The sequence below is a fragment of the Cyprinus carpio genome, chromosome A12 (genome assembly GCF_018340385.1).
Source record: "Cyprinus carpio isolate SPL01 chromosome A12, ASM1834038v1, whole genome shotgun sequence".
NCBI lineage: Eukaryota > Metazoa > Chordata > Actinopteri > Cypriniformes > Cyprinidae > Cyprinus > Cyprinus carpio.
The window spans coordinates 13,419,702-13,445,537 of NC_056583.1; the positions used below are offsets into that span (position 1 = coordinate 13,419,702).

The 25,836-nt window shown below is 37.7% G+C and overlaps 2 protein-coding genes across 2 annotated transcripts; both read right to left on the minus strand.

Annotated features, from left to right (window-relative positions):
- Positions 1-2,792: 2,792 nt before the first annotated feature.
- On the minus strand, positions 2,793-15,360 carry fbxo11b (F-box protein 11b). Its single transcript, XM_042767656.1, is given in 23 exon segments — positions 2,793-4,623; positions 4,972-5,070; positions 5,163-5,271; positions 5,377-5,484; positions 6,420-6,530; positions 6,778-6,921; positions 7,105-7,181; positions 7,335-7,420; positions 7,498-7,620; positions 7,741-7,839; positions 7,841-7,922; positions 8,152-8,369; positions 8,463-8,600; positions 9,230-9,336; positions 9,854-9,965; positions 10,152-10,258; positions 10,368-10,500; positions 10,611-10,694; positions 10,977-11,106; positions 11,458-11,602; positions 11,741-11,822; positions 12,553-12,680; positions 14,755-15,360. Coding segments are annotated over 23 exon segments (2,640 nt in total). The 5' UTR covers positions 14,843-15,360; the 3' UTR covers positions 2,793-4,493.
- A 717-nt stretch (positions 15,361-16,077) lies between these two features.
- Positions 16,078-24,274, minus strand: LOC109099948 (DNA mismatch repair protein Msh2-like). Its single transcript, XM_042767657.1, is given in 17 exon segments — positions 16,078-16,659; positions 16,750-16,919; positions 17,010-17,153; positions 17,156-17,256; positions 18,817-19,021; positions 19,146-19,391; positions 20,141-20,244; positions 20,330-20,480; positions 20,575-20,698; positions 20,817-20,926; positions 21,023-21,222; positions 22,030-22,163; positions 22,253-22,402; positions 22,487-22,633; positions 23,286-23,573; positions 23,660-23,808; positions 24,010-24,274. Coding segments are annotated over 17 exon segments (2,814 nt in total). The 5' UTR covers positions 24,218-24,274; the 3' UTR covers positions 16,078-16,476.
- Positions 24,275-25,836: the final 1,562 nt, after the last annotated feature.

Below are 25,836 nucleotides of genomic sequence, written 5' to 3' on the forward strand. Positions count from 1 at the left end.
GAGGCTCGTCGTCCAATCACAGGCTCTTTCGCGAGTGAAGTAGAGGTACTTAAAACTTACCAACTTATACAAGTATTGTGCTCCAATAAGATTTTAAACTGTCTGGAAAGTCAGGAGTATAACGTAACCATAAGTGTATTATTGTACTTTTTTTTATAATTTCTTGTTCCATCTGGTAATTCTTTAACCCTTTCATGCTGAAATACTGAACGTTTTTGTGCTTCGTTTCTATTCCAGATACACCCATACTACATAATAATCAGTCAGTAACAACAAAATACGTTTGTGATGTTTTAATAGTTATTTTTAATGTTTTGTAATGGTTCTGACAAGCGAACAGTTTTTAATAACAAACTAAAATCTGGAGTTTTGGTAAAATCACATCTAGCAGTTTTGCAGCAGCAAAGAGTAAATATCATTGAATCTAAAGGGGTTAATTGTAACTTAAGCCTTAAATGCAGGCCTGCATTATCTAATTAAACAATTTGAAAGAAGTAAAAGAGTATTAACTGTATGCAACCTCCATGCATGTGGTTTTTCAATCACATGATTGATTTATGGCACAGAGGAGGGTCTGTCAGTCTTCAGCAGAGGACAAAGTTGAGAGAGTCTCACACGGACAACATGAATTTCACAAGATAAGAATTGTGCCGAATTTAATTTTCATTTTGCTCTAAAATATTACCAAGACCATTTAGTTTAAGGAATTGATGTTATTTAACTATTTATTAATTGATTTATTATTTTAATATTATGTCAAGCACTTTTATAGAAGCCACTGGGCTATTCATTGCATAAATCCATCATTAAGACCTTTCAACTTTAAACCGTCACTCCTGGCCAAAATACCATCAATAATGCTTTCTCCAATGAAAAAAGTCTATTGCCTGTTGTCTTCTCATATTAGAATCAACCAATTTGTTCAGAACTGTTTTCGCTTTAAAGATGTGCTTGATCTGTGCATATTTCTCTCCTGATTCAGAGGAGATGGCTTTTTCTCTGGAGAAAGCAATGTTTTTGATGGTTCTGAGTAGGTGGATTTTTCTTTGTGATGGATTTATTACAAACACAGAATTTTGCATTTGGATGGCCTGAGGGTGAGTAAAATTTTTTTGGGTAAACTATTCCTTTACTGCGTTTGCATGTGCAAATGTGTCACTCTTTGACCCCAAAGTTGTGTGCCATGTTTTTCCACATTATAATTACAACTCTGTTTTTGAAAAATAAGGATTTTAAGGAATGCTTTTTGTCCTGTAATGCATCTAGTGCAGTGAATGTGCAGTTACTTTTTTGCCACGTTAATCCCAGATAAGGACTTAACCAAACATTCTGTAAAAGTAACCAAGCAGACTCTAAAAGTTGATCCATTGAAAACCTCAGTCTGATATAATGTACCCAGTTTCTTTTGCTGAGGTTATGGCTTTGATCCCAGATTTATTTGTATCTGATTTCAATCATATCACATTGTTTTTAAGATGAAGATGTAGGTCATTTCAGTTATATTTTAGGTGCAATCTGCTTGTTTTAAACAAGTCTGTCTTAAAATACTGTGATGTCTTAAAGTGCTCCTGTAGCTCAAGTGGTATTGCATTGCGTTACCAATGTGCAAGGTTGGGGGTTTGATTCCCCGGGAACACATGATAGGTAAAAGTTGATAGCCTGAATGCACTGTAAGTCGCTTTGGATAAAAGCGTCTGCTAAATGCATAAATTTAATTTAATTTAAAATAGGCCATTCAGTTTAATATACAGTCCACTTATTTCCCTAGATAAGCAGTTCAAGGCTGTAAGCACTGTGTAAACACTACATACTTCCACTTAATTTGGCCTTAAAAGTCTGGACTACCTAACAGTCATGTGTTTGAAATGCTTTTCATTAAAGTTTTTGGTTTCTCTGAATAATGTAATCACATTTTTATGTGCATGGGTAGTATTAGCCAGAAAGCTGTCGATTTGTTCCCACAAATTTTTAGATTTCAATGACCTAAACTAAAGTGTGAAATACTAGCTATACTAGTACTCTCTTAAAACTGTATCCTTGCAAGTAATAGTTTTTTTTTTTTTTTTATGAGTATGATCTCAAAGCAAGAGAGTTTGTTTCAGTGAAGCCTATCATTTAAAAACAAATCTAACAGATTTAGGCCACAGACATCCTTTGAACATAGATTATTGTCCTTTTGAAGAGTAATGGATGTTGTATTATCTATAAAACAAAAACTTGCAGAATAAAGTATGAATATACAAATACTTAAAAACCTGTGTCAACATAGCACAAAATATGTGAAAATATAAATACGGTTTTGCATATTTCTGACTCTGAACGGCTTATTTAGGTTGTTTGCCTATAGATGGCGCATTTTTACCCAGGAATTGTGGAAAGTGAAAGGTTTATGAATTCAGTCAATAACGACTTATTCTTATCAGACTAGATAAAGCACACTGCTGTAAAAGTCTCATAGAGCAAAAGGCACTGCTTTCAAGACCTTGCTTACGTTATTTGCACAAGTCGAGTACCTCTATTAGTTTATTACAGGAAGGCGACACCGGCAATCAGGGTGGTTTTGTCTTATAATAACTGTAATCAAGTCATGTTTAACAAGCTCTTGAAGGCAGTATACTATCCTGTTCAACTGTAGTGACAGATGTTGGGGTTTTCATGGCTTCATGGATAAGAAGACAGGCAAAGTTTGTCAAAAAGTAGCACAACCTATAAAAGCAAGTTATTAAAACAGCAAACTGCTACTTTATGTCAAACATATTGTTAGGAATCAACAAAATCAAGCACAACCAGTGTTGATCTAATAAAGTTTATTTTCTTAAAAATGACCAGTTTCTGTTCTTTTCTAGGAAATTAAACCCTTTTTAAATTCATACTAGCATCTACATAATGGTTATTGAAGACTTCACAATATATTAAGTCTAGATGTTATGGTACACATGCATAAAATTCAGGCTGCATGAGAAGCCACAGTCACCACATTACACATAAATGGAGTTTGAGGGGCAAAAAGACAATGGGGCTGTAGAGATACTTGTCTCAGCTTCAAAGAGGCCAGAGGCCTCCAATATAAACCAACTCCAGCAAGGCTTTTCAAAATCGCTATCGTACTTAAAACAGGCACAAGTCAGGCCACGGGCCCAAAAGAATGCAATAAAAATGCTTCTAAAGTCATTATACATTTTCAGGATACTATGACCGCATGGACAAAAAATTAACTGAATGAAAATGCTCTGGGATTATTTTTAATAGAAACCATTTCTTTACAATCGGTGTAAATTAATGGTCAAACATGTTTCAGAATTCTTGGGCCCTTGTTTAACACTTCAAACCGCTTGGAGATTAAAGCTCCAAATATTTAGAAAGGGAACTTGAGAATGAGAAAGATAAATACAATAGGCAAAAATAACCCTTTTTCTAATTATGGCAGCAACAAATGTGATGCAAACATATCGGAACCTGCACACCCATAAGTTCCAGACATCAATCACTCACATAAAAGAAGTTAACTTAAAATAAATCACCTCATTAAAAAGAAAAAAAAATGCTGGAGGACAATTTAGTGTTAGTTTTCTGATCTTTTCTTTGTTATTCCTCTTTCACAGAAAGAATTTATATGCTGAGACATGAGTATGATTACAGCAAGCCTAATATGTGCTAACAAAAATATTAATAACAATAATAATATATAATAAAATAAGAGACATTCAAATACAGTAAGATTTTTTTTTGCCTGAAAATACAAAACTAAATGAGAAAGCATTAAAATCATTTGTAGATCAGAAACACATATTAACATAAAAAAAAGCAAGTGCTAATCACAGTTTTTTTTTTTTGTTTGTTTGTTTTTTTTTGTTGTTTTTTTGGTTAATTTTTATATCATACATATATTTCAGCACATCTGCTGTCAAAAAAAACAGTCGCCGGGGAAGCCATAATGGTATGGCTCTGCCTCTAATCTGAGAAAACCGCAATCTGTAGTTCCTAGTGGCTCGGGTCATGGTCAGATCTGTACAAAAACTGCAGCAGAACTCGTCTTGAATCTCCACATAGCACTGAAGTTGCACAGGGCAGGGCGCACAGCATTGGACTTTGCGATTGGAAGGACCAAACAAAGTCTACTCCCCACCCACCTCCATAATCTCCAGAATCCTGAGTCAACATATTGCTTCACAATATTTCACTCTTCCTAATCATCCATCACGCTCCCAACCAGAAGTGAAGAGAACTCCTTGCATCAAAACATCTTCTCAGTTAACGATATACAAGAGAGTCTGCACCCGACACTTGAGACAGCTTTACACTGCTTTGGAGTTTTGCATTTCACCTTTCCAAAGATAGTTTCTCTTAAAATTATAAATTCAAAGTCTGACAGTTTTAGTTATCCACACACACTTTGCACACCAGGTCTCTCTGGCCCAGAAATGGCAGGCGCTCTGGATTTGTAGGCAGGTACGATAAAGGCCAGGGTGCTGTGATGGAGGTTGAGCTTGATCTCAGTTGTGCTGTAATGTGTTGGATTCTATGGGAGGTGCAGAGTCATACAGAGTGTCCGTGTCATGGGTCGGCTCTCCAGCCAATGTGCAAGGATTGGACAATGTACCCGCGCCACAGTCACAAAAAAACCTGGAAAGGACAGATTATAAAATGGATTATAGCAGATTAATCTATGCATCCACTAAATCTTAAAGTAAAAAAAAATAATTCTGCAATTCACCTGTAACTATAGCTATTCTCATTGAAAACTGCTGAAAATTCAGCTTTGCAGTATACTTCATTATAAAATATTATTTTAAGAAAACAGTTCCTCAATTGTAAAAATATTCCACATTTACTGATTCCATTGTATTTCTGATTAAATAAATGCAGCCTTGGTGAGCCTAAGAGATTTCTTTCAAAAACATCTTACCAATCCCAAACTTTGAACAGTGATGTATACATATTGCACTGTATACAAGAAGGTTTGGCACTGACCTATCATGCCGTATAAACTCCACATCATGCCCTTGGTGGCACTTCTTAATACAATTCACACAAATTGCATTCCGGTCTGTTGTGTTACAGGTGTGACACCTAATACAAGAGAATGGAAAAAGGTAAAATACTACTACCAGATCTGTTGGTTTTCAACGCAGACGGCTTCAAGTTGCCTGCCTTCTGATTACCTGTAGAAATCGTGCATGGGGTAGCTGGTGTAACTGGAAATCTTGTACAGGCACTGACCTCTGCTCACCGCCTTTTCTATGGCATCCTGATTGTTCATGATTTTGTTATCTACAAAGTTATGAAAAACAGTTATGTTAACAGTTATATTATTATATTGTATTGAGGTGAAGTGAGAAAGATAGTCAGCTAATGGGTTTTAATGATAACGTTTACCTTTCATTGTAACATTGACACCGGAGGCTAGAAATAAGCCTCCAAATCTGTTGTTGAATATTTGATTGCCTTCCAGAGTCGCTGTGGCATGGTTTGTGATTTCTATGCCTAATGCGGGGGTGAGAGAGCATGTAATTTAGACGATTGAATCGAAAAACGTCATGATGACACATTCTCATTATTTTACAATTTACCATTAAGACGACAAAAGGACCATTATATAGTAAAGGAATAGTTTATCTAAAACTGGTAATTTCCTGAAAATCTACTCACCCTCAGGCCATCCGAGATGTAGATGAGTTTGTTTCTTCATCGGAACAGATTTTGAGAAATTTAACATTACATTACTTTCTCACCAATGGATCCTCTGCAGTGAATGTGTCACTGGAGGAAGCATTATTATGGATCATGGACTGGTATTTTGGATAAAAGCAACTGTTTAAAGTTGAAACATATTAAAGATTAATTGTGACCCTGGACCACAAATCCAGTCTTAAGTTGCTGGGGTATATTTGTAACAATAGCCAAAAATACATTGTATGGGTCAAAATTATTGATTTTTCTTTAATGCCAAAAATCATTAGGACATTAAGTAAAGATCATGTTCCATGAAGATATTTTGTAAATTTCCTACTGTTTCAAATAGTTGTATCTCGGACAAATACTGTCCTATCCTAACAAACAATACACCAACGAAAAGCTTATTTATTCAGCTTTCAGGTGGTGTACAACTCTCAATTTCAAAAAATTTACCCTTATGACTGGTTTTGTAGTCCAGGGTCACAATTTGTTTCTTACAATCATAGAGCTTTTCACTTCACAATACATTAACTGACTGGAGTCATGTGGATTATTGTGCTGACGAGCAAATGATGTAATGCTAAATTTCTCTGAATCTATTCAGTTTAAGACACAAACTCATGGAAATCTTGTATGGCCTGAGCGCAAGTTAATATTCAGCAAATTTAAATTTTTGGGCAAACTATTCCTTTGAGACCACCCCAGTGGCAGCATGTACGCACTTCTGGCTGAAACCTACTGACCTGCAGCAAAGCCATCAAATATCCGGTTCTTCCGCAGCACCGGGTGGCTGTTTGTGCTGATGAGAACACCAGCCTGTGCGTTCCTGAAGATATCGTTCTCTTCCAACAACCCTGAACATGCATATGTAGACACTGCTATTAGTTTTATCATAATGATTAAACATGGTACATCCATTATTTTAACTGAGCAGCGTTTTGATTTGATTCAGATTAAGCTTAGTTTTGAATCACAAGGGTTTTCATTGGGGGAATAATCACTAATTGTGTGATTTATTTTTCTATTTTAATTCACTCAGCTGGCGTAGCATTTCCTGAACTGTGCCTAAAAGCAGTAAGAAATTTTCCAATCCGTTCTTACCCCTCCCACCGTTGAATATGCAAATACCCCCATCCCGTCCATCATGGATTTTATTCCTGCGCAGTGTGGGGTTGCTGTCTGTCTTAATCCACACCCCCGCCATGGCATTATCAAAGATCTCATTGTCCTCGATGAAACCCAGCCCTAAGAACAGACCATCAAATGATGTTAAACACAAACACAGCAAACAGAAACCTCTCACAACTAAGCAGACCAATATGACAGCTGAGATCTGTAACTGTTATATGTCTAAAACAAAAAAAACTACTTCATAAGGACTGCAAAAACAAACAGAGACAAAAGAGAGAAAGTGGATAAAGAACTTACCAGAATTGTAAACAAGGATGCCTCCATTCTGTCCACCCCAAATTTTGTTTCTTCTGATTTTTGGATTGCTTCCAGTTCTTTGTTTTAAAAACATAGGGGAAAAAAATCAATCCTGTGCAATGCATGCAAAAAATTAATCCAATATAAAAATGCAGTACACTGTTCTACTACCAAGACTCTTGAAAACCAATTTGTACCCAAGATATTTCAGAAATTCAATCATGTCCTACCTGATCTGGACCCCAGAGTACATGTGATTGTAGATATCATTATCTTCCAGTACTCCATGTCCATTGTCGTAAAAATACACTCCAACCTTTTCAGAGAAATAACAACATTAGGAGGGAAGAATGAATGCTAGATCATATAGAACTAAATTTTGAAGTTCCAAACCTGTTTTCCGCTGTGTATCCTGTTCCTCCTGAGTACTGGCGTGCTTCCTGTGGTCACCCACACTCCGGCCAGAGTGTTGCTGTACACCTCATTTTCCTCTATTACACCCTGGCCCTTTTCATGCTACGAACAGAATCAAACAGAACACGGAGAGTTACTCTATGATCAATGAATATTGTGTGTACATTCTTTGTTCTGTCAGCAGCCTGTAATCTATTACAGTCAGTTCCTGTTCATGCTCACCACATAGATTCCTCCATGCTGCCCGTCATGGATCTTGTTGTGCCTTACTATAGGACAGCTGTTCGTTCTGATCTGAATGCCAGCCAGGGCATTTCCATAAAATATCATTTCCCTCAATGAGGCCCCTCCCATCACCAAATATGTAAACGCCTCCTTGGTTTCCATTGAAGATGGCATTTCCCCTAGATTAAGAGCAGACAGATGATTTTTTAGATAATCAACAAGATGGAACAATCAATTTACAGTGTGCTGAGTCTTTAGTGAGCTGCGCACAAGCTAATCAATATCCCAAAATACAGAAAAGACTGAATAATTATTTTCAAGTTTAAAAATAGCAATATTGATTTATACTAATATGACACTGCTAAATTAATTTACATAGGCAAGACAGTGATGACAATGGAGACTGACCTTATAGTTGGGTCACTATTAGAGGTGATCCACACACCAGCAAAGTTATTAGCATAGATTTTGTTTTCTATGAACTGGCCTCGACCTTTCTCATGTACGTAGATGCCCCCCGTTTGGCCGTGGTGGATCTCACAGCGTACTACAGTTGGGTTCGCATATGCTTTCACCTCAAAGCCTGCAATCCTGTTCCTATGGATATTACAGCTCTCAAAGTAGCCCTGCAGAGGGAGACAAAGAGACAGAAATCAACTCACCGGCTAGTGCCCAGAACAGATAAAGTCTCTGACTGAACAAATGTTAGGTGTAATTACCATGCCATGGTCAAAGGTAAACACTCCCACGTCTCTGCCATGGTGGATATGATTACGTCTGATGATAGGATTGCCATGGTTTTTTACCCAGATACCCGCAAGTGCATTGTTTGAAATTTCGTTATCTTCATAAATACCCTGTAACACAACAGCTTTACAGGTAAATATTTTAGGAAGATTTTTTTGGAAGATCTTGTTTCTTGAAAAAGCATCATATATATATATATATATATATATATATATATATATATATGTGTGTGTGTGTGTGTGTGTGTGTGTGTGTGTGTGTTTTATTATAAAAATAATATTTGCCTTCAATAGTCTTGTCTGCAACTGTCTAAAATTTATGACTAAAAATCAGTGTTAACATTGAGATAAAGCAGATATTCAAAACTGAACATTTTTACAACATGATTTGACCAGAACGTGTAGACAAAATAAACAAGTCTTGTATTTTAACTATTATTAAATATGGAGTAATGGAATAGTCCAAGCATATATCATATGGGTTCCGAAAACCTGAAATATAGTGCAAAAAAGTCATATGAATCACTTTTAAGGAGCTTTTGATGTGTTTTTCCTGTTTAGTGCTTGACTGAAATGTCAGTATGATCCTAAGTGCTTGGAAATATTTGCATGAAGAAAACAGCAGCATAATATCTTGAAACAAAATGAGGACAAGTAATGCAATTCCATTTTCAATACAATGATGATGTCCATTTTGAACAGTTCCTTCAATGCACAAAATAGACAATGAAGGTTCCTACCTGTGCATGATCAGTGATATAGAGTCCAACATTTTCACAATCGCTGATGTTGCAGTGTTTGATGGTAGGTCCGGCACCTTGACCACTTACACACACCGCTGATCCCACTGCATAGAAAGATAGAGAGAGAACCATCCAATAACAATTACTGTATTTCAGCTAATAAAATATGGCGTTAATAACACCAAGGTCAAGGGCTCAATTCCCACACATACTATTAAGTATACTTTGAATGCAATTTCATGTCAGATGAATGATGCCTTAAACTGATCAAAAGTGACAGTAAGGGCATTTTGAATTTTGTGTTTATTAAAGTATCCTGGGGAAAAACATCATGATTCACACAAAAAAAATATTAAGCAGCACTGTTTTCAACGGTGATAACAAGAAATGTTATCTGATTAAACCAAATCAGCATATTAGAATGATTTCTGAAGGATCATGTGACACTGAAGACCAAAGTAATAATTGCTTGAAAATTCAAAATACTGTTTTTGATTAAAAACCACAACCTTTGTGAGCAAAAGAAACATCTTCCAAAAACATCATACCAAGGCCAAACTTTTAAACTGTAGTGTATAATACTAGGCAAGCAGATGGTTGTCTAAATAGAATGAAAAATACCTGTGCAGGTGCTGCGGATAACGCAGTGGTCGATGTTGGGGCTGCAGTTAACTGTGATTTCCAAACAGTGGTGAGCATTGTGGTGCTGTGCTGACTTATCATCAGGGTTGAACTGTGGGTAAAATAGCAATATTATACATACTCAAAAACATGATTTGCTGCAACCTCTAATAAAAAGCATCATGGATGATTTAGAAAAGAGCAAGTAGTATTATCTAAAAGACATCATGCAATGATTCCCAAATGCAACACATTTAATAAGATAATGCACTGAAAGAAAAAAGCTGGTTAGACTCACTCTGATAGTCATGTAGCCCACATATGCATCTTCAGAACCCTCCATAAACACAAATGTTGAATCTCTAGTGTTTTCAATGACAACCTTGTCAGCAACCTTCCCTGAGGCTGAGGGGAACGAAAACAAGGCTGTAAATGACTTTTATCTAAGGATGTGAGGTTAAAAGTTTTAAGATTTACAGGACACAGGTAACAAAAACAGGGTCATCTGGTTCACCTGCGCCAATCATTGTAATGGGGGATTCAATGTAGATCCATTCATCTGTGTAAATGCCAGAATGCACAAATATCAGGCCATCAAAATGGGCCTCCTGCACCCCTCCCAATGCATCCTCAATGGTGTCATAATACTGCAAACCAGAAAAAAAAACTCTGCAATTACAATGAAGCTGAAAATTCCTCAGCACATTTATTGACCCTTCTTTACAGAAATGAAAATGCTGAAGCCAAAGATCCATACCAACATATTCTCTCTGCCTTTGTATCTGGCTGGATTACTATAAAAGTGTTCTGCAAAACCAGGCTTTACATGTGCTCCTTTATACTGTAGAAAAAGAAACAGAAAAGCAAAGGTTTAATGAACGCTTACTCACATTTTAGCACCTGTACTAACCATTTTTGATTGATTCACCCAAGACGGACAACTAAACATGAGGTGGAAATGTGTGTAAAATTCATAACCTTGAACAAACAGTGAACAGCATTATTACTCTGATAGATAACTAAAATTATCTATGGAAAAATCATCTATGATTCTATTCTGATGTGAGAAGACTATCATCCATAAACGGACTTATAAAGGACTACAGAAATCCAGTTTTTATACCAATTGCTGAAAGCTCTCTTTCCACGGGTTTGGTTGCTCATACTCTTCTGGGTTGATCTGGTAGAACTTCCCCGGCTCTGGATGCATCATTGGCCGTGTGTACTCAAACACCTCCATGTATAATCTCTTCCTGTGAATCACACAGCAGGAAAGCAGACAAAACAATCACTAACAATATAAATTTATGGAATCAGTAACATCTCAACTTATCCCCCATATATGGTGCAGAATAAGCATCTTATGTTCCTGATATCTACCTTTTTTCTTTTTTTTTTTGTTGGTGCAATATTACTGCTGTCTACCTGTCATGATCATCATAACATAACTTGTAAAAATTGCAACAATATACAGGCTGTCCCTACATTATGATCTATTAAATAATTAGTAGTAGACATGGCCCTTAATTTTCCTCCATAATCCAACAATTTAAGAGATTAATGTGCTTCTGCAAATCAATCTATTGTCAGTTTAAAATTCTCACCAGAGAATGGGGTCATTTGCAAGCTCACTGAATCGCTTGCATACGCAGGCAGCCTGGCACAGATCCTGCTCCAGCAGGTAGGAGAAGATCTTCAGAACCACTTCATCCGGAAGCTTCTCTTGGAGATACTGCTCCGCAGGGGCAGCTGAAATAAAGTCAACAGGAGAAGAAATCTAAACCAAATTGCTTGCAGAGCACACTGAATTAATAGCCCTTTGATAAGAAGCAAAATTTGTAATAATGTAACCACAATTGAATGACTGAGACCACACTCTGCACTCACCTGGCAAGTCCTGGGATTTTCCCGACACTCTTGCACGTTTAGCTCTGTGACCAAAATTTTCTGTGGCTGAAGTGGAGGCTCCCTGCATCACATAAACCAGATACTGACTTTTAAACTACTCATTTTAGGGGCTGTTTACACGACAACGTTTTCAGCCAAAAACAGGAAACTTTTTATGTGTTTTGCCTGTTTGTTTACACGACAACTGCATTTTGGGGACTGAAAACAGGTTACAAAGTGCAAGTTTTTGAAAACACCACTGTTATCGTTTCTGTGTAAACACCCAATATGGGAATCTTTGAAAACGGTGAAGTCATCGACGTGCGTAGTACATGTTAGGTATGTAGATGTGCAGTATGTGACGATTTTAAAAGGCAAGCGCGAACAAACATACACAACAATGGTGGAGTAAACAGTACGGTTGTTGGTGCTCAAGACTTTGCTTACACCTCTTCAGCAAAGTGTGTATTTACTTCACCAATATTACAACCAACAGCAGATGCATCATATACAACAAAATCGTCACTTCCCTACAGGTACTGTTTACTAACAAGGTGACAGCGCCAACTACTGGCCTGGCATACGTAATACAGCGTTTTTGGCCTTTTTTTGCAGATGTGTGTAAACATGAATCGTTTTGAAAACGTTGTCGTGTATACGTATAACTTTTTAAAAACACAAGAGAAAAACTTTTCTGTTTTCGATTACATCGTTGTTGTGTAATCGTAGCCTTAGATTACAAAGACATCAGAAGCACAATCTCTTTTAAAAGTGCAAACTAAAAAGTGATAGAATGAGTGCAAAATCTTTACCTCCATACTGTTTTTTGTAGGGCACACGGTTCTTTTAGGCAACAGGGACTTTCTACGGAGTTGGTATGGACTGTTTTGAGCTCCTGGACCAGATTCTTCTGCAACCATATCTGCAGGGATGTCCTCATCTACAAAGAGCATAGGAAGAAAGAAAAAAAGAACAATCCATTCAGCAAAACATATCTCAACCTGCCCTGCACAGGTTCAGACCCCAAGTTCCACTGCAAACTCCTGATTTCCATGTGTGCACTTTTCAAACAAAGCCTGCTGGAACAAAATAGAACCATTCTCGCAATGAAAACAGTCAAAAAGAAAACTTTTTGTTGGCCTTCTCCAAAGGCATAGCAATGCAGGCAACACTTCCGCCCATTATTTAGTAAAAACGTGACAATCTGTGGAAAACTCTGAATTTCCATGCTTCAAGACAGCTTGCTTTTCCATATCTTGATATTTAAGGAGTAAAACTCTTAAAAGCCTTACCCTTCTCTGTTTTCGCAATTGTAAACATCATTATATATTATATTTAAGAAAGCCATAGCTAGATTCATTTTGATCCAACCAGGTAAGATGCAACAAATGCTGTTCTTCGATCAGCTACAAATGTTTTAAAGTTCTCTACCTCTTCACCTCTGTTTGTGTGTGCAAGTACCCTACCTACCTGTCAATACCTGGTGTACTGATCACCTGAGAGCGTTACAGTCTGTCCTTCCCTACAGCACATTTGGTACCTGGAGACAACATCCAAAAATGAAAGATGAGAATAGCAGCTAAAGCTTGACTCTGAACTGTCACGAATTTTATGGCAACTCACAGCTGACTGATCCATTGGTAACAAAGTCTTTACAGGCGACAAGACAGCAAGGCAACAAAAGTACATCAGGGCAAAATATCAAGACAGCACCTGCTTATTAAATCCTTATCTGATCAGCTGTGACTCTACACAGTTTTTCTGTGTGCCTGCCTAGAAAGCAGTATCAAAATAAAGCAGTGTGAAGAAGATGCTCTTCAATTTAATCTAAAATACAGATTTAAGAGCCAGCTGGAGCATAACATTACATACGTTTAATGCAAATACACAGATACTACATTATTCTAATTTCTAAAAGCCCAACTACCCCAATTGAAATGCAGTGATGGTATCAGATAGTAACTACTATGGTGCATGTCCAAAAAACATGGTCAATTTGAGTACTTTTATGTGTACAGTTTACACCACGTGATATTAACATGAATACACTGTACACTCGTATGCCAATGCATTGCTTAGACTGATTTTCTCATTGCAATAGGCTATAACTGCGAACGTTTCACATCACACCAAATGTAAACAGCAATGTTGTCAAAATGCACTGATCACTACTAGTCTCAAATCAATCAATAAATGCTGGAAGAGCATGAAAACCCAATGGTTTAACACTTTATCAAGGGAAAGCCTGTCCGGGTGGGGGGTCTGTAACCAAGCTAAACGTGGAAACAAAGGTTTCTGATTGATCATCGCAGATGCACATCCACCAGCAGAACCCAGGGCCTTGTGCATACCATCTACAAACCTGCAACAATAACCACTCATGCGATAAATGTCCCATAATGCACATACCGACAACAAAACAGCAAAGAGAGCCTTTCTCCAACCCCGTTTGCTCGTTGTGAGTTCAACTGCGCAGCTACTCGTATTAGCTGGCGTGCTACCTAGCAGTGTAAACACAGATTACTTCACAGCTACTACATTCAAAACGAACCGAAACCGAACAGAGCTGCTGAAAGTACTAATGCGGTGCAACAAGCAGCGTGTTTGGTCTAAATGGACAGTGTTGTGTATCAATGGCAGCCCACACTGGATACTAGCAGCTACGCAGCGCAGATTTTCATGCCTAAATCCACTTCTCACGTCTCTCGCCCACCTACGAGAGGTGGCTTATAGCAAAGGTAAATCAATATTTACTTTCTTTCTTTGTTTGTTTGTTTGTTTTATGTCCGGAAGGGTGGTAAGTGTGTTAAAAGCTAGCCGTTTACGGTTCTGGCTCGTGAAGCCTAAACAAAGCGCGGCCTGGCCTGTTTATATGCGCCTCGACGCTCTGCACACAAACCCTTTTATTAAGGCCTTGCGGCTCCGGAGTGGCCGTGTCGGGCCATGCAGATAAAGTACCGTACACGAAACGGCACAACATTGAAGTGTTGTTGAATTAAAGGTCCCCGTCTCACCTCTTTCTGCGTTGTTTCTTTCCGGCTGCACCGGGCGCGGCCTCGACACTCGCCTGGGTCTCCTGCTGCTCGCTCTGACGGAGTTCATTTGGCGAGGTGACTTTACCAAGAAAAAATACGCTTCCCTCGAACCTTATCCTGTTGTACTTAGCATTTACACAAATCTCTGGTCTAAAACAAGTCAAGTCACCCGTCTACAACGAAAAAGGACACCAACCCTGGGCAGTTTTTCTTATTCGGGGTGTTGTTGGTGTGTTTTTTTCGGACAGCTCCCCCCTGTGCTGAGCTCCGTGTCTCTCTCTCCCTCTCTCTCTAGCAGGAGGAGCCATTAACATGGACACGGAGAACATGCACAAGGGGGCACCACTGATGTTCAGCAAGAGTAACATTAAGCGTGTCATTGCTTTTAAATAGTGTTTCTAATCTTGAATGAAGTGTGTTTCAAAGTGTAAACCGCCCTGGTGCCATTAGAAGCAGGGTTCTGAATGATAATACAATTGTAAAAGCCTTCCCTGGAGCCTAAACTGGACCCCTTGTCTGGTCGAGGTAGGTTACGATTCTGGGAGACCAGATAAGCACCAGCTTGTGTAGGCTGAGAGACCAGCAAATTATCTTAGGCTGGTTTAAGATGTTTTGGTTAGACAGTCGTGGCCTAATGGTTAGAGTGTTTGACTCCTAACCCTAAGGTTGTGGGTTCGAGTCTCGGGCCGGCAATATCACGACTGAGGTGCCCTTGAGCAAGGCACTGAACCCCCAGCTGCTCCCCGGGCGGCGCAGCATAAATGGCTGCCCACTGCTCCGGGGGTGTGTTCACGGTGTGTGTGCACTTTGGATGGGTTAAATGCAGAGCACGAATTCTGAGTATGGGTCACCATACTTTGGCTGTATGTCACGTCACTTTCAAACTTACTTGAATGCATTGGTCTTACAAACCTGACCAGTTTAATACATAAAGCATAGCTCAGTGAAATATGTTTTGTTCGTCTTAGCTTTTTTTAACCAGCTAAACTCTGACAGGGATTTTCAATGCCACAGACCCCAAATTATGATTTATAACTCTCATATATATGATCCTTGTGTGTGGGACACTTAGCCTAAAATTTAAAAGCCAGATACTGTTTACATTGTTTAAAGATCCAATCTATACTGTGAAAATATTTACATTTGTTAAATAAGTAGAGTCGTTTCTTTTTTCTTTAACGTATTTAAGTAATCCTATATCATCATCATCCCTCCCCACCCAGATCTCCTAGCAATTCACTGCAGTGTCCTAGTGTATTTAGTACCTTTTTAAAATATTGTATTGTTTATAAATTTAAATGTAAATTTAAAAGGGTACAAATAATGTCTGTCTGAACTTAACATGTAATTATAATATTAAAACATTAGCTTTGAAACTAGGTAAAAATAAAATTGAAAATGTCAACATTTCCAGACGCATCCACTAGATGGCGACATTGTCACTAAACAAAATTGTAGCTGTGATTTTGACTGACAATATACATCATTTTTTTTTTTTTAAATTGCAAGTTTTTACTTAGACTTATGATAGAATGTGGCAACAATTTGCAAAATAAACAAACAAAAAAAACATTTGAAAAGAAAAGGATGATGCTAAAATGGAACATTTTTCTAATCTACTATAGATTATATCCATTTCCGTTACACAAACAATTTTACAGAAATGTTGGGACTTTTATCCACTAAGCCAATGCTCAGCCCTTATGCTGAAGTCAGTTTGACTTTGGCAGAACGTGACACTATCTCATTAACAAAGCTATTGTTTTGTCCGATGACCTCTGCCTTGAGTTTGCGCAGCTCCTCTTTGACAGCCTCATCAGACATGCTTTCAGCAGGCATTGATTTAACCTTAGCCAGGAAAGCCTCGATAATCTTCTCCCCCTCCTATTGGTAAGATGACAGCACATCAGTTTAACTGTAAAAGTTTCATATATTGAGCTGCAGAGCAAATGCAAACATTTCTTTCGATCTCACCTGTTTCTCCAGGCAGCGTTTCTTGGCTTCGGGTCCAGCTTCCTCCCCGGCTCCTGAGATATCCTGGAACTCCTCAAGCTCCAAAGCCTTCTCCCGTGCATTAGCGATCACATGCTTGGGGAAGTTGGCAAGCTCTGCCACATGAATCCCAAAGCTCTGGTCACAAACGCCTAATAAATCACAAACATCAGACACCACCAAACACAACGGAAAGATACAAAACAAACTGAGTTTTTAGAAACGTTTCAAGAGACACTTACCACTTTTCACCTTGTAGAGCATGGTGAGAGTGCTGTCTGTGGTCAGGGCAGTGACGTGGAGGTTACGGACAGTGGGAACCTGCTGTGCAAGTGCCGTCAGCTCATGGAAGTGAGTGGCAAACAGGCAGAAGGACTTGAGTCTGTGGGGGTGTGGTGGTGGATTGCCCAGGCCAGACCAAAGCCATCGTATGTGGACGTGCCTCTGCCCAATTCATCAATAATGATGAGAGAATCCTCTGTGGCTGATCTAAAGCATCAAAATGCAAAACATGACAAGCAGTCATTACAAAAAAGTACTGAGGAGCAAAATATGCACATACTGTAAATAAGGGATGGGCAACTTTGGTCCGCGAGGGCCAATGTCCTACAGAGTTTAGTTCCACCCCTAATTAAACACACCTGCCTGTAACTTTCTAGAGATCTTGAAGACCTTAATAAGCTGGTTCAGGTGTGTTTGATTAGGGTTAGAGTTAAAGGCTGCAGGACAGTGGCCCTCCTGGACCGAAGTTGCCCATCCCTGCTATAAATATATCAAATGTATAAAAATGTGATTATAGTGAGGCAAATACAATTGAAGCCAATGGACAATTTCTGGAGGTTTTATAAACCGTAGCATATTTTATAAAAGCATTTACACAATTCTTGTTAAAACTTGTGTATTTTAATGGTGAAAAAAGTATTTTAATATTCATGTTTTGCCTCTAGTCACAACAACAACAAATCTACAAATGCTTTTGATTTAACTTAAAGGGATACTCCACCCCAAAATGAAAATTTTGTCATTAATCAGTTACCCCTATGTCGTTCCAAACCCATAAAAGCTTCGATCGTCTTCTGAAGACGATTTAAGATATTTTGGATGAATATCCGGGAGGCTTGTGACTGTCCCATAGACTGCCAAGTAAAATACACCGTCAAGGTCCAGAAAACTATGAAAGACATCATCAGAATAGTACATCTGCCATCAATGATTCAAACACTGTAGATACAACGATGCGCGGTTTTCTTTCAAATCAAAGCGTAAATATACGTAGAAAACGTATCCTCATGGTGCAGCTGACACAGAAGAACGTACTATGCCTGCATTCAACTCATATTCTCCAAAATGGTGCTACGCTGATGTGGAGAGACACAGAGGAGACAAATTGTTTAATAAAGTCGCTATTTTTGTTTTATTCACGTACAAAAAGTATTCTCGTCGCTTCATAACGTTACAGTTGAACCACTGATGGCAGATAGAGTATTCTGATGATGCTTTTCATACTTTTCTGAACCTTGACACTGTGATTTATTTGGCAGTCTATGGGACAGTCACAAGCCTCCTGATTTTCATCCAAAATATCTTAAATTGTGTTCCGAAGACGAACAAAGCTTTCATGGGTTTGGAAGGACATTAATAAGTGATTAATTGAAATTTTTTTATTTTGGGGTGGAGTATCCCTTTAAAGGGAAAGTTCAGCCAAAAAGGAAAATTCTGTCATCATTTACTCACCCTTATGTCCTGTACGCATTTCTTTCTTCAAAATACTTTCTTTTATGTTCCGCAGAATATTGTTAGTAACCCAACAAGTTTCAGTTCTCATTGAGAAGTTCTTTCTTTTTTTTAAGTCAATAGGGAACCGAAACTGTTTGGTTACCAACATTCTTCAAAATATTCTTTCATCTTCACAGAAGAATTCATACAAGTTCAGAACAAAATGAGGGTGAGTAACAATTTTCATTTTTGGGTGGACTGTCCCTTTAACTTGTACTGAATATTCCTTTAAGAATGATGGGAGTACAAAACATGTCAAAATTGAGTTCTGACCGAAGAATAGCAGCAGTCTCCAGCATCTCAGCCATAAATGTGGACACTCCTTTGATCTGGCTGTCCCCCGCACCCACTCGAGCGAGCACGCAGTCCACCACACTTAGCTCTGCCTCATCACATGGTACAAAACAACCAATCTGTGCCATCAGCACGATCACACCCACTTGACGGATGTATGTAGATTTACCACCCATATTTGGACCTAACAATACAAAAAAAAAAACGGATTATGGATTAATGCATTTATATACATGCAACTTCCATTTAATGCTAGTACTCTACCCACAAGCTCATTTTTATAATCCTCCTATCAAATAAGAGCTTACCTGTGATGATATGAAACATCTCCTCGCCCTTTGCGAAGGTGACATCATTGGGAATGAAAGCCACATCATCTTGGGCTTCAACACAGGGATGTCTTGCCGCCTTTAAAACGAGTCTCCCTGACCCTTTCTCTAGTATTTTAGGCCTTATGTAAGGCACTGGGGCAGCATGGGACACCACAGCAAAGCTCACCACTGCATCCAGCTGAGCTATCACCTCATTCAGAGTCTGTACTGGATCCACATAGCCTATGGTACAAATACAGGATTATTAAACTCTTCATTCTCAATGTGCCAACAACCTAATTAATTGAAAACAGCTTAATGTTAGCGACCAAAACGGCTAATGGCTAACGTGTTCAATACACATTAGGATCTATAAACATTTATCGATTAGTGCTGATTACCACAGGAAATAATTTAAAACCATAAACTAGGCCACTATGACATCAAAATGGGCATTTTTTAATGGAAAATTGCGGTTTCTTATAAAATATACATGGAATTGCAGCAATTAGCGAACTCAGACGATCCAATCAATTTCCAAATGACAAACATTTTACCCGGCTATTCACAATATGGAAAAGAAATTTTCGTTTCAGGTTGACATTAATATTTATATGCTTGTATTACAATAATTCCTCATTCCTGCATTATATGAACTGCTGAGATGTTGAACCAGTCATTTCTAAAGTATATGATAACTGTTTTATCTTGGCTAGTCTCATATTAACACAATGTTTAAATCTTGTCTCTTTGAAAACAGCATGTTAAACGTCTTTCAAAAGTATGTGCATGTTTTATCCTTTTTTTAAAGTGGAATTTTATATTTTGTAGTTAGGGTACAAAAAGAGCTTGAGCTTAACCTTCTAAAAAAAGGGCACACTGTACTGTATTAATATGAAGAATTTTTCCATATTGATTTACTGTACTTTGAACAGAACATTCCTTAAGGAAATTTGAAGTTTTTTTACATATTTATTTAATGTTTTTTTGACTGTAAATTGCTTATGTGGTGATGATCTCTTTGACGATGGCGTTCTGTGCCTCTTCATACTCTTCTCTGCTTTTAATGTACTCTTCATTCAAAGAGCTCAGCTTACTGTGAAAAAGACAACCCCATCACTCACTAAGTCTAGTCATTAGCTGCACCAGTATTTAAACATCTCATTCAGCATCTCTCTTGCCTGTTAGTGAATCGCACTCCGTTCTTTTGAACATCTAAAGTAGTGAATTTCTTGTTGTTGCGAAGACTCTTTTCTTCTTTGCACGTGACTCGGAAAAAGTAACCGATCTGTGCATTGGATTCAAGCTTCACAGTCTTAGCTGCTTCCAGCCCTAAAGCAAAACAAACAAAATTGGTTTTGTTACTAATTCAACACTAAATTTCTTAATAGGAAATCAATTTCATTACCACATTATGTTCACTTACCCAGTTCACGAGCCGCACTGTTCAAGGCAGCCTGCATGGCTTTCTCCAAACGATCCATGTTCTCCCTGAGCTCACTCAATGTGGGATCAAATGAGGGTTTCACCAGGAACTCATGATGTTCAACCTGGACAACAAAAAGACGAGTGGCATACATTTTAGGAATTCCAACCTTTAGCCAGAGCAACTTACAAACTGAACTTAAAGTTTGCTTGAAGCACGGCGTGTAGATGACAACAGCAGACCTGGTTCATGTCTAGTGTGGTTTCAATCATCTCCTGAAATTTGGAGAAGTCAGAGACGAGGTCGTTGAGGGGAGAGATGAATGCTGCGTGCAGGAGGACCGGATGTTTCCCTGATCAAAATACAGCTGTCACTCATTGTGTTGCTCCACAACAAATTTTGCTGTTCAAATGCAAACTAGAAGGTTAACAGGCAACATTGTGCTCACCACTGTATCTCTCCAACGCCAGCACCAGACTCGGCAGTTGCCCCACAGCTTGATAGACCCTGTAACAGTCTTGTAAATTACAACTTTGACGCTGGAACTTCTTTGCCATTCGGTTCAGGTCTGGAAAACGGCGGAGAAGATCCTCCTGACAACTCTTCCTCAGCTCAGAGTCCTCCACAAAAGTCTCCACCAGATCCAGTCTGCACGTCAGAACCACAAATGTGTAATAAAGTCACGGGCAAAAATAAAACCTCTATAATGTTGGAAATATGCTACATTCACAAGACACTTAAACTTGATGGTCAACTGATAACATAGTTCAGTCTCATCACTTCAAATTATTTAAGTAATTAATATTTTTATTCAGCAAGGATGCATTAATCTGATCTAAAGTGACAAAGACAACAAAAGATTTCCATTTCAGATAAATGCTGTTCTTTTGAACATTATTTTCAAAGAATCCTGGGGAAAAAGTATCAGTTTCAACAGAAATATTAAGCAGCACAACTGATTTACAAAATTAATAAGAAGAAATGTTGATCAGCATAACAAAAGGATCATGCGCCATTAAAGCCTGGAGTAATGGCTGCTGAAAATTCATCTTTGCCATCAGTGGAATAAATTACATTTTATAATATATTCAAATAGAAAAGAATAATTAAGTTGTAATAATTTTACATTAGATTATTATTAATATGATATTATAAATGAAGCCTTGGTGAGCATAAGAGACTTCTTTCAAAAATCCCACCATCCCTCAACTTTTAAATGAGTATAAACGCATAAATTATAATCTCACTGTATGCTGCAGAAGTTCAATTCAAATAAGCACAAACAAAAATTCTATCAGCATTAGGGAAAAATTTTAAATCCTTCCTAAACAACTTAAACATCCTATATGATTCCATAAATATGTAATGTATCAGACCAAATCAAAGAAATGTCATACCAATTTCAAGATTTAAAGTTATATGCATCAAAAATAAATAAATAAATAAATAAATCACCTTTCTTCTATCTTGTTTTTGTCAATGAGAGGCTGTTTGATCCACTGGCTGACCAACCGCTGTCCTTGTGGGGTACGACATTTGTTTAAGAGGCCTGCCAGAGAGTGTGTGCCTGTAGCATCATCAGAGGAACCCTGAGAAATCAGAGGAGGAACATATCAGATCTCACAATAACCCTCCACTGAAGAAATTGCATATTTCTTGTTTTTGAATGACCCTTGACCTGGAAGAGATTCAGGGCCTGCACAGCAGCATTATCCAGACGCATGTACTGGTTGAGGTCAAAGGTGGATATCTTGAAGGAACCAAAACTGGCCTCATCTGAGAGAAGCTCCAGGTATTTGATTACCGCTTGTAAGCAAGACATTGCAATCTGGAAAAAAAACAATAACCTGATTGAATCTCCTGGTCAAGCACTTGAAATGGCACATCTAAGTTATGCTGCAGAGCCCCAAACCTGTTTCTCCATCTCTGGAAGTGCAGCACTGGACACAGTCTCTCCCTTACGGGCCTTCAGTAGCCGATTCAGATCCTGCACAGTGTCTTTGGTTGTGAACTCTGATTTCTTCCTGTCCGTGAGCAGAATGCCACCACGCTGTACCACCTGAGTTAAGAACAGCAACCAGCATGTAAGATGAATGATTATTACTACGTTTATACAATCTTGTTCTAAGGATGCACCTATATTAATTTTGGCTGATACGATAAGCCGCAGATTTTTTCTCTTTTTTTTCATTTTATGTCTGATAACCAATAAATGACATATATTCATATTCTACTGTTTTATCAAAATAAAAAAATTCAAATCTATCATTTTAAATGGAACATGTGAATTTAGCAATCACAGCATTATGATGTAGAGTAAAAAAAATAATATTCATTTTGAGATTTATTATTTTACATTACATTTAATGAGGGCATCAATCATCACAGACAAGATGGGCTGTTAATAAAACCTGGCTGTCTATGGAGTAGAAGAAAAAAAAAGGAAAAAATAGAAAAGGGGCTGTGACAAAAACTTCAACAGCCATAACGCACTTTTGATTTTGGTGCTATGTAAGAATTATAACTAGTCATTGCAGGCCAAAGTCAGAATTGTGAAATACAAGCTCTATATTGGGTTTATTTTTATTCTGTGACTGAATAAAAAATAAAAAATAAAACAGCAAAAACAGCGAATGTCAGAATTACAAGATGTAATATATTGTGCATCTCCATCTTGTTTCATAACACACAATCTGGCACAAGCAAGTTACCTGTTTGAGTTTCCCAAGGTCTCCACCTGCATCTCCTCCAGGAAGCACACACTCTTTGGGCCCGATCTGCACAAGAAGAGCCTCCAGATTGGAAAACTGATCGTTGTCTGGGAATTCACACACACCGAGTTTCCTGAGGGTGCTGTCCACATAGCCAACACCGACAACACGCTGTCCATCGGCCCCGGTGCCAAGACGAACCCCGACAACACCGGCAGCTCCCTCCCCAGGCCCTCCTCCACTGCCAAATAAAATCTCCTCAAACTGGGTCAGATTTCCCGGAGACGCCTGTGATGCAAAACACAAACATGATGAAACCAGGAGAGGTGATATACTGAGAAAAATGGTATTAAACAGTGAAGAAAGCAAGATACCTTGTAAGATATTTGCCAGTCATGTTCTTTGCTGCTCTTACTGGCATTCTTGTAAACCTCCACCCGGTACTGCCTGACCAGCAGCAGGTCCCTCACAAATGACTCAAAGTTCATCTTACTGAGAACCACACTCTCCAACCTCTTATTTCCTGCGTTTTGAAAATACAAATCACCTTTATTAGCCATGATTATATATTTCACAATATAAACATCATTTTAAGGTTGTTTAAAACTTTTAATATACTGATGCAGTTTAAGACGCATGGCATATATCTGCACAATAGAAAGAAACAAAAAATATATGTATTTAATGAACTGACTGTTTTATAATTCCATAATCAACAGCCAACCTGTGCCCAGGTTTTTGATGACTCCATTCGTCTTGAAAACCTCCTTGGCTGCAAAACCTGCATCTTTTCCGTGAACCGTATAATAATCGTTTCGATCAAATACTCTCACTGTGGTGTCTGGTTTCTCGGGCATAGAAAAATAAAAATTCAGAAATCCTTGTTCCGATGCACTGTCCATGGACAGATTTTGTTTAGGTTGCACCGCCATGCTGGAATCTCCCGCCACCGCACAGGCGCGCCAGGGGGGTCAAAGGCAAACGGGGCGGAGTTAAAATGACGACAACAAGCCACACTTCAAATGCTCTCTTTAAAAGATGTTATTTGAAATTATTCACACAAAAGAAAAATGAGTAAGTATGTCGTTTTACATTTTGCAAAGTAAATATTACATCCATAAACAAAAATTTGCGAAATGCATACCAAAATGTAATTTATTTTTTATTAGAAATGGAATATTTGAAAGAGTCTCTAATGCAAATTAATAACAAAAAAGAATGACATACAGTTAAACTTCATGGGGGAATTTTTTTATTGTATAGTTCCCGCACTGTAGGCCTTGGTTTTGATTTTGAATAATAAAAAATGTTTTATTATTATTATTATTATTATTATTATTATTATTATTATTATTACTTTATTTATTTATTTATTTAATTCTCTCTTCTCTTGAATGCTGTTTTACAGACTAAGATTGTTATTCTTTCTTGTGTATGTGGACTTAGTTGTTAAAATTGATTGTAATATTCAATTATTTCTTCAATAAAAAAGGGTTATTTTTTAATAATTATTTACATGGCATTTGTGAATTCTGTGGATTGGAAAAAGAAACAAGTCCTCAGTTGTTTTACCATTATCTCTATTTTTCTGGAAGGACTTGGAAATTTATTGGGAATATTGGCATGTATGGAAAGGATTAGCGTATTTGATGTGATATTTTATTTTTTGTTATTTATTTAAAAATGTAAATGTTTGCATTATAAAAATACTTAATGTACAATTATATAATTTTAATATATTTATGTTAATAATTTAATTAAATTAAAATGAAATTTAAGTCAAAAGTATTTTTTCACAATGTTATTGATGTTTTGTTGTTGTTGTTGTTGTTGTTGTTGTTGTTTTGTTTTCGCCTTTGTATAGAACATTTATTTTCTGTTTTCTTGTGGAAACAATTTTTCAAGAAGGAGTGCACAGATTAATGTTGTTTCATTTCAATTCTAAGTCACTTCACTTAAGTAACATCATAATATTATTAAAATAATTATTAAACAAAAGCCCTTGTTCCAGGGATTTACTGACTTGTATTTATATTACACTGTTGTTGTTTAACCTGCAAACATAGCTGCCACAATCAACTGAATATGCCTGAATCGCAGCTAAAACTGATTGAAAATAGTTGTTTTGCATGTGTCGGGTTAATCACAGATCAGCAAGATCACATTTAATGATGGTTATTTGTTTCATTCCCTGGGATTAGATAACCATCCATTCTGTATGAAACTGTAATTAAAGGCCTGATCATTTGAGCCCTCTAAGCTTCACTCAAACAAATGGACTTGTATAACGCTATTGCAAATAGCTGAAAAGCAACAGTACCTTTTAGCTTGCTTCAAGTGTTTAACAGTTATGGAACCCAAGGTGTGCAGAAGTTGCAATAGCAGGTAAGTGTCACTTGGTGTCAGGACTGAGCTAGTGAGGCCAGAATGAAAAGTGATCCATCTCTGCAGGGATTCTACATGAAAGACTCCTTACATAACAGCCACTTCAGCTGTGTGCCTTTCTAAAGTATCTGTACTTCATTCACTGAATGAACAGACCTGGGAATCA